The sequence below is a fragment of the Rhipicephalus microplus genome, chromosome 2 (genome assembly GCF_043290135.1).
Source record: "Rhipicephalus microplus isolate Deutch F79 chromosome 2, USDA_Rmic, whole genome shotgun sequence".
In the NCBI taxonomy this organism is placed as follows: Eukaryota; Metazoa; Arthropoda; class Arachnida; order Ixodida; family Ixodidae; genus Rhipicephalus; species Rhipicephalus microplus.
In genome coordinates this window covers 282,890,233-282,900,020 of record NC_134701.1, presented here as the reverse complement: position 1 = coordinate 282,900,020, position 9,788 = coordinate 282,890,233, and the positions used below count along the sequence as shown (strand labels likewise).

The 9,788-nt window shown below is 44.5% G+C and overlaps 1 protein-coding gene across 2 annotated transcripts; it reads right to left on the bottom strand.

Moving 5' to 3' along the window:
* Window positions 1-588: 588 nt before the first annotated feature.
* Window positions 589-4,217, bottom strand: LOC142788353 (uncharacterized). Of its 2 annotated transcripts, XM_075884916.1 has the most exons (3): window positions 3,780-4,217; window positions 3,067-3,387; window positions 589-1,997 (listed from the first exon to the last, which is right to left on the bottom strand). In XM_075884916.1, exons 2-3 carry the CDS (start codon window positions 3,312-3,314, stop codon window positions 1,931-1,933), a joined length of 315 nt encoding a protein of 104 aa, XP_075741031.1. In that variant the 5' UTR covers window positions 3,315-3,387; window positions 3,780-4,217; the 3' UTR covers window positions 589-1,930. The 2 variants fall into 2 exon arrangements, with proteins under 2 accessions (XP_075741031.1, XP_075741027.1); XM_075884912.1 differs by lacking the exon at window positions 3,780-4,217 and having other exon boundaries at window positions 3,067-3,737.
* Between the last annotated feature and the right edge of the window lie 5,571 nt (window positions 4,218-9,788).

Sequence of the window (9,788 nt, the reverse complement as noted above, 5' to 3'; positions counted from 1 at the left end):
TGGTTAAGTAGGGTAGCCAGTGACCGAAGCTTGCATAACCTCCTGCCTCTTTCCTTCGTTTCTCTCTCTCTCACACATTAACAAAAGAATAAGAGTACGTAGACGAAATTGTAATAGTTGAAAAAAAATTCGTCCTGGTCGGAAACTAGGACGAATTTTTCTTCAACTAGAAGATTTTTGTTCCGAGAAATCCTTGTGGAGTTTCTCGTGGATTCATGCTTCGAATGTGTGGTTGTCATTTCTCTATTTCATAAGCCTTCGCTACCTTGCAGGATTCCGCAGAACTCACTCGCTGTATCAAGGCTCACCGATAATTTCAGCGATTAAGAAAGTAGCACCCTGGGGTAGCTTCGTAGCACACTGTTCCACGTGAACATTCTGCAAAGAAGTTTCAAATGCCCAAGCCACCACTAAATAGAATGCTTCAAATCGGGGTCGTGGGTTGCCTGTGTGATGAGTACCCAGAGCTAGGCTCATCAGAAACGTCTTCCTTTTCGGCCACAGAATTGCTCGTCACGGAGTTCACGCAGGCAAACGACCCTCCAATGGCACAAGGGTGAAAGAATAACGACAACCGCAACAAACATGTCGTAATACTTCAAATACATGTATTTTGCACAGGAAAAAGCGAATAACTTTAATACGACAGGCCATGGAGCAATAACATCGCAACCTCATGTAATGACATTAATTTCGACACTAATATTCGAATATCCGGTTCTTCATTTTACAAGCACACTGTAATGTCATTACACTATTTCTTTTATTATAAAACCGTCGCAACGGACACCTTATGGCGAATACAGAATCATCGCTCAATTCAGTTGGCTGCATATCTCCATTTGCTTGTGGAATTTATGTCACAAACAAAGCCTTCACGATTGTCGTTAAGATCATCGTGATTAAAACACAACGTGATTCAAGCACACCATTCAAACTTACACAACGTGACTCGAACTGCTGCTCTGTTTGAACTTTATTTACCTTTGCCACATGTAGAGCGGTGTTTCGGGATATTCCGTAGCATCACAGCTGACATCATGTCGCCAACACTGCTGCGACGACTAGACTTATCGAATATGACATGATGCGTCTACAGAACCGCGTCTCTATCACTTCCAACTGCGTGTCAGCCAAAGCCCACATCTGATCACGTGCCTTCGAGGGCTCACGTTATGGGAATCGGTTGACGCTTTGCAAAGAAGACCATGCCACAGAAACGAGATAAACCAGACACTTGTTTTGCCTCTTTTACAAGTACCGTACAAGAAGCTTCTAACGTGCTACAGTCCGATTGCAAGTGATTTCTACCACTGTCAGCGCAGTGCTCCCTAGTTAATCTTTTTCTGAGGGCCGCAATTCCAAATGTGTGCGCTTACGCATTCAGGGAATGCGCAGCAAAAGTATAAAGTTTATCTTAACAATGCTCGCAAAGCGGCTGTATGACATGGTTCCTCGTAAATCTGTGGACAGGGAAATAATAGAGCACAACCGACATCGCTGTACAGAAGCAGAACTCGCTGTTAAAACACACGAAGCCTAAATAATAAAACCAGGACTCTACGACAAGCACACCACGTGGTTTACCGCAAACCGCACTGGAAGAGACGGACGTCAGTTCCTTGAAACGTTTCCTGCTGGGCTCGGTCTTTACCAAAGCGTGACTCATAGTTCTGTGCGCTAACGTGCACACACTTCGGAGTGAATACAGACTATAGGATGCAATGTCTTCGCATGAGTGTCCATAGATGATACATTCTTCTCTGTTGGACGTCAGAAATGCTTCGTGAGAAGTCTGCGTAAACAGGAGTGTGAACGTGTGACTCAAGGCAAAGGCCACGGCATGCCACTGAAGTCCACCGGTCCACCAAGTCCAGCGTCCACTTCCAGCAAGCTCATGATCACCACCATGGCCGCCTCGTCGTTTCCTTCACTGGTGCCCTGACTTGCGGCATTTAGGATGTCCCGATTCTAGAAGCTCTTCACCAGGTGCAGACCTAGGATGAAGAAGCAGAACGTAAAACAATATAGCAAGATCTTTTACTGAAGTAAGTATACGCGAGTGGTTCACAGTCTTATTTGAGTGAGAAATTGTTGATACACCCTTTTCACGTATTTGCTATTGCATATTTCTTGTGCTGTTAGAATCGTTCGTGACCCCTCAACAAACTTGTTGGGTTCCCGGTTGTAAGTAACGTGCCGTTCAAAACAATAAGAATTAGAATAAAACTGTCACATCTGTCTTGGAAGCGAAACAAGCATAGCCACAGTGAGAGTGGTAGACAATGATGGTAGACAAAGACTCTTTACACGTTGTGTAAAGAGTCTTTGTTCGACATGTTTTTTTTTCAGCCATTAATAAAACTTCTTGAGGTTTAACGTCCCAAAACCAGCATATGATTATGAGAGACACCGTAGTGATGTAGTCCATACAGAAATTTAGACCACCTGGGGCTCTTCAGTATTAACTTAAATCTAAGCGCACGGGCCTCAAGCAGCAGTAACATTAGCCAGATGAATGTTATGGTTATATATAATCGGCAAAAATACTGTAGTTATTTAAATTGGGCAGCAACTGGAACTTTCGAAATATTTTGTAACACACACACACACACACACGCACACGCGCACGCACGCACGCACGCACACGCGCACGCACACGCACGCACACACACACACACACACACACACACACACACACACACACACACACACACACACACACACACACACACACACACACACACACACACACACACACACACACACACACACACACACACACACACACACACACACACTAAGGCATAAGCAAGTGCTGCTATGAAGTAGACCGCCGGAACGTCGGCGCCAAAGACACTTCCCTCCCTCCCCGCATGTTTAAGGACTTTTTACCTCTCCAAGCGTCCATGTTCCCCTCAACTTCTGTCTTATTCAAATAGAAAAGAACGAATGTACGGGAAACCACGTGAAAGAGGAAGAAAGCTCCACCTTTATGAAAAATCGCCAGCTCATCAACTGTTTCGTCATTGCGATTAACGCAGCTAGTAGCTGTGAATATCGTACCTTTGAAATGTAAGCGCTTTTTGCAGCAGTGTCCAGTCATAGAAGCTGTTCCGGACTGGCGATGCGGACTCTTCTGCCCGTATAACGTCTGGCTGTTCACGCGGCGGGAGCGAGGCGGTCTCCACCTCGACGCCGCCGGTGGCACGGCAACCCGGCGTTGCTCGGGTGATCAGCGAGCAGTGGTGGCCACGGCGCTCAGGTGGTATACCACCGTCGCTGGGCGTGCTAGGCTGTCCGAGGCATGGCATCAGGGCTGTCGGAGGGCACCCAACTTGGTCACTCAGAGCCCCAGCAACAAACGGGTACCTTTTGCTGATCCTGCTGTCGTGGTACGTGCGAATGAAGACAAGAAACCAGGTCACCGCTGAGGCCTGCAGCCTCTGATAAAAGAAAATAGTCCCTAAAGAGGCCCTGCAACTCTTTGCCCAGTAGCGTCTATAAATGAATTCATCGCTTCACGAATAAAGTGCGACAAAAGCTTTTTTTTTTAGAATGCGTCAAGTGGGATCACGGAGACAGGAATTTGTCGCACGCTTTAAGCACTTCGACAACTTCGTCCTCAGCAAGCACGTTGAAAGCTACGCAGGAGGGGAAGAAGGGGATGACAAAAAGACCAGACGTTCGTCAGCGCACGCCATAAGCTTGCGCAATAATACAGAAAGACGGGCTAGTTTCGGAATTAAACCTCGAGCACTTTACGACACAAGGCTTACCTTCAGCGGCTAACCTTGTGACCAAAGCGGAAGATGCAGCAACTTTCGCCTTCGGGAACACGAAGCTCATTATCAGAGTCAAAACCGCACTCCCTCGCCGCTTACTGTCACGAATGCGGCAGCGTATCCTTCTTCAACCACAAAATAATACTGTCACATCATAAACAATCAGTTAGCAAGATAAGTGATCTAAGCCTTACACATCCGAAGGAAAAACGATAAGTGTGTCAGCATGCCGTCAACTGCACTGAACGACGTAGAATTTAGCTATCTTTCCAGCACCTGAAGAGGATGATACCAATGTATATATTTTTTTACTTGCTTGCGGCGTGTTTAGATGTATTACTGTTTACTTTTTTGCATTTTTTGTTAAGTTCCACTTCACCTATATATCAGCTGTTCTTTCCCAAATAAATGTTAGATGCGAGTCAGCACACGTCTGTGTCTTTTTACCAAGGGGCGGAAACTCTCTCTCGCAAGTGTACCCCGTCCTCGGACTCCAGTGACCGTGCTTCCATCTTTCCTGTCTCTCCTATCCCCTCAGTTTGTTGTTGCTTCGTCTTCCTCTTTTCTATACCTTTACTTCTACCCTTTTTATCCCTCCTCACCCCCATCCCTTGTGAGCTCTGTGGCGGTGTCGCTCACTGAAGCAGACAATAACGGGGCTCACTTTTCTCGTCCTTTTTCTTTATTAAGAAGAACCACTCCGGGCGGAAACTCTCTATATCACTCATGTATTCGGTCTCGGCTCCGGCAGCGCCACTCTTACCACTGGCGGGTTTCGGGTGCCTTACTAGATATAAATTAGGAACAGAAAATTTTGACTATGACGTCACTGGTGACGTCCAGAAATGGAAGGAGAGGATGAAAAATGGAAGGAGAGGACGAAAAAAAGCCCTCCTTTTCTACTTCGCATGCAAGCGGAATGCGCTCATGCCTTCTTGTCCGCTGGCCGCTTGGGCGATGCGGCCATTTTGCGAATCTTGTTAAAATTAGTTCGTGTTTTCTGAAGAGATGAAAGTTAAGCTGAGTGATTTTTCAGTAAGACGAAACTGGATAGACAATAGTTTAATGAACTGTTTATTGCATGTTTTGTATAACAAGTGGACATACGCGTAGTATGAAAGCGTCAATCCATAAAAGCAGCTTTAAAAGGGCCCTGAAACACCTTTTCAAGTAACCATGGAATGAATTCACTGGAAGAGCTTATTGCCTAATGAATTCAACACCGCAAGAATTTTAAGAATCCGTCCAGTACGAGTGGAGTTACAAAGGTTTGTCGCATGCTGAAATTACATTCTCTTCTATCGTCCCGACGAAAGCGCTGGAAGCTAAGGAGGGAGGGATGGCAGTGCCACAGAAAAACGTCACTCAAGCCTCGCGACCTTGAGCACTTTTTTTCTTCTTTTTTTTTTTTTCGAATGCATCGCTTGTTCAGCGTGATCGCGCGTGCACGCGTGGACAAGTAGCCTCCTCCTGCGGCGATCTCTGTAACGAGCGAGCGCGCCATGTTCAAATCAGTCAATGGCTGATAGATGGGTTGTTGACGAGTGATTTTTGGGCATATAACGCGATTTGTCGGAAGAAGAGAAGGCAATTTTTAGATGACTTTGATAATTTATTGTTAATTCCAGGCCGCGTGATCTGATATATTTGGCTCGCGTGTTGTCGGGAGCCTCTACTACCGAGCGGCAGCGTTTTCTGACCATGCTCAAAAAGTGTTGCAGGGGTACTTTAACTTACAACTGCCATACTGACATAATGACCAAACATTGAACCCAGAATATCCGAACCAATGCGAGAATAATAGCGAGTAGGGCACGTCGTATTTGACAGCGTGCATAGATTTTTTTTTTTATATATACAGAACTTGAGTACCAAACGAGCCTGAAGTGCAGAGGCACGGAGAGGCTTGAAGCGATCAGAAGTTTTTCAAGAAAGATCGTCGCTGCAGGAAACAGTGTTTCGGCAAGTTTATTTGTATTTGTCAGGGCAACAGCATTGCCTTGACGAAGAAAAAGTTCACTTGTAAAAACGTTGGCTCCATCGGCATTCTCTGTACTGATTTTAAAAGTATTTAGTCCATCACGCGAACTTGGGTAACACTATTAGAAGACTAGAAAAATTTCAAACCGCAGCTACAAGAATTTCATGAGCAGGAAGCAGCCTATGGTAACTTGACATCATTTGAACTACACGCCGAAAGTAAAGGAAAGTAAAACTGTGTAGCCGAGCCAACTCGGATTCAAGCTTTTCAATAAACTCATTTTCCCAACTTGGCGTCCGTCTTCACCAATCAGTCAAACGACACCACACTTCTCTCAATCCAGTGAGGCTTGCAGAGAACTGGGTTTACTCGTATGTATACTCATGGAAAATCAATATACCTACTCAAATAATGGGTATAATTCCTGGCTCACCCGTTGCCTTTAGGAAATGCTGAAAAACTTTCGCGGAACTACAAATTATAGGGTTAGCACACCACAGAGCCACGGAAAACATGCGTTGCCCGATTAAGTGATCTTCGATGAATGCATGGTTGACTTGTTTGGCGTAGCTCACTGCGGCTTCCATTCTCTGCCCGCCACAGCTTGCTGTCCTTATCTTTTCCGTAGTTAACACGCCAACCGAGCGAGATAACTGAGGGGTGATCCACCTTTTAATATCGCTAAGCAAGGGGCGAGAAGGAGCGGAGGCAAGCGCTAGGAACGTAAGTTAATCACTTCCCGTGCTTCGGCTGATTTAAAATTCACAAAATCAAGAAGAAGAATAGACATATAAACAAAAAAGAAGTTCTTTACAGGGGTACCAGATTTTCTTTATTTGTAAAAAAAAACTTGTGAAAGCCAATCAATGCGAACATTAACATCAATCTCACTTCGTTCAACTGGATCTTGGAATGCCGGGCAACCGTGCGAGCGTGCGTGTTCCCTGAAACCGAAGCTAGCGACGAGTTTCCGGGGCCTACTTTTACTTCGTCGTGGTCTCGTGTGTGCTCTTCAACCAAGATGAGTCCCTAATGGCGGTAACAATCAGACTCAATTCGGTGCGGGCAGAGAACGCGCGGGCGCCGCGCCATGGTACTTGTAAAGTATAGGCTTTGCCATGGGAAATCAAACATTTGACCTCACTTTGCACCACGTGACAGCACTCACCGAATAGCAGTGGAAGGAACAGGTATGCGCAACTCTGCTACCTAAAGGTATCATATACAGCAACTCTAGCCCTACCCTTCATGTGGCGCCGCACCGCGACCGTTCCCTGAACAAAAGCGGACGACGGCTCCCACTGAGATGCGAGCGTTTGCCCTGCCATAGAGGGGACGTCGGTGAAGCTGATTTTCCAGGCTTGCGTGTTTGAAAGGCAATAGCAGCGAGAAGCAGCTTGAATGCGGCTGCAGACCACATAACTTTTTGTGAAGAGCAGATGTTGAGATCGAATAGACAAAAAGCACCAATTTCAGGCTGCATTGTGGGATAGACGAAAATCTCACGGGGCATGATGAATTTTGCATGCAAGATGTAACTCTTGCAAAAAAAAAAAAGCTCATGCTACATGTTGTGTTAGTTTATGGTCTCTTTTTCACTCACTTAAGGGGGTCCCTCATCTATTCCACCGATTCCCAAAGGGTTCGCTAAACATTTATTGTTAAGAACTACTGTTGTAGCACTGAGAAACTTTGAATTCTTTGATTTCTCAAGCTTTTGTCCCGTTTTCAAAAAATCGGTTGCGTGCACATTTTTAAGAAAAAGGGTAAGCTTAATTATAACTTCTAAAAATCTTGAGTATCCAATTGCTCAAAATTTCATTGTGTTTTGGTAACATAGATTTTGTGTAAATTTAAGAGATAAAGTATAGTTCATGAGACAAAATAGAGCCACGGCTCGCTATGCGGGTCTGGCACTGGCGAATATAGTCAACCTGTACAGTGCACATGAATGTTTTTTATATGACGTCATGTTCCGAGTTGTGTGGAAGCGTCAGCTTGCGTACTGACGTTGGTAGTGTCAACATCACACAATTACACCAATAATATCTGATAATTTAAGGGACAACAACAGACTATGATACTTTGTTGCAACATTTTTTATTCATTCTTTTTGCATTGAAAATTACACAACCAAACTTCGAAAATTCAAACGTGACTTTTGTGACATCAGTAGATTATATTTGTCAGCAAAACTGAAATATTTCTTATATTGAGAGTAATTCACAGTAAACATACGAGGTCAATTTTTCTGGGCAGGCAAAACGAAGGGTCCAGCAATTTCAAGCACCATTATTAAACAGTTCTTTTCGGCATTTCACATGCAATATAGGTGTTGTATAGTATATATCTGCGAGGTGGCTTAACCAGCACCTCTCCACCGAAACCGAATTCTTTCAAAATCTTCCCAATGTTCGACGTCTGCTAAACCATTTGCAACAAGAAAATGCCCTTGTCAGTCGCCGCCCAGCAACAGGGGCGCAGATTTTCGCGGATTACCTTTGGGACGGTAAAGACAAGGCACGCAGTAGCGCGAAGCAGCTCGCAGTTCGCAAAACAACCTATCCCGAAGCGCCAACAATCTTTGGGAAAACATCACGCTCATTTATATTCACGGCTTCACATACTCGCTCAATTTTCGCAAAGCAGGCAGATGTGAGAACAGTGAAAACAAAACAAAACAACAAGCAGAGGGGAGGGGGAGAGGCTAGCCACGCTGAGTGAGTTCACTTGCACTTCAACAACCCGTGATGACGTCACCTGACAAAAATGCATGATGTCACTCGTGAAACGTTAGCGGCAAGAACAGCTATCTCGTCTGTGCCAATAATTGGGCCGTGTCACTGAGGCCAGTAACCCACGCCATGCCGCTTCGCAGCCCTCACCATTTCGTCGGCATTCCTGCTGCCAAAGACAGCGTCAGCAACTATGTGCCGCTAAACCCATGACGTCACACGCGGCATTCCAGCTTACGTCACGTAACCTCGAGATGTCGCAATACAAACAGACACTAGAGTCATGTATTCGTACTTACATAAAAAAAGGAAAAAAAAAAGGACATGTGGCGCAAGCCGATTAAGCAACGACGACCAAGACGTTTGTGTTAACTCGATTATAGCTGTCTACTTTGCCTGCGCTGTATTTTTTTTATCTTGCGTGTAAACTATAGCTGAACGAATCTGCAATCGCGATGCATCTCGTATTTGCTGACTTGCTTTGTTTTCTTGTATGATCTGAAAACACTTCGTGGGCGCACAAGTAATATACAGTGGAATCCCAAGTGCTATTCTAATGATAAAGAAAGAGTCATGTAAACGTTTGTGTGGTCATCCTTTTGGGCGCCATGTAGCCAGAAGCACAATAATATATATATATATATATATATATATATATATATATATATATATATATATATATATATATATATATACCAAGAAGTGGAGGACGGGCAAAACGAAAACTTTTTATTTTTCCTACGTTTCAGCCGGGGACCGGCCTTCATCAGGCGGTCCCCGGACACCTTCTTCATATATCCAAGGACACCTTCTTTTTCATATATATATATATATATATATATATATATATATATATTCATTGTGTACCTAAAGTCTGGCTTAATAACGCCCTGTTCAAGTAACACCAGCCTTCCTTACTGGCGCATATACAGCACACACACAGCTTTGCTATTTACATTGCGAGTTGGGTAAAATTCGAGCAAGATTTCTATATTTCACGCTTTTTTTCTTTTTCAATACAAACGTTGCAGACAATATGCTAACCCCGCACTGACTTTGTGACGTTTGATTTAGATTTCCAAGGGGTTTTTAAGGAACTGCATACCAGGGAGGTTTTTCGCATGCAGTTGGCTCACGACACACAGTCATGGAAATAACAAAAACTTGAAAGCATCACTCGAGAAAAATCACCGCTTTTACCTGTATGGCAGATTGATGTAATCTTTGGGCAAGATTTTATGTAGTGTGACAAGACCCCGAGATTGCTCGTGTGACCTCCGAGACTGA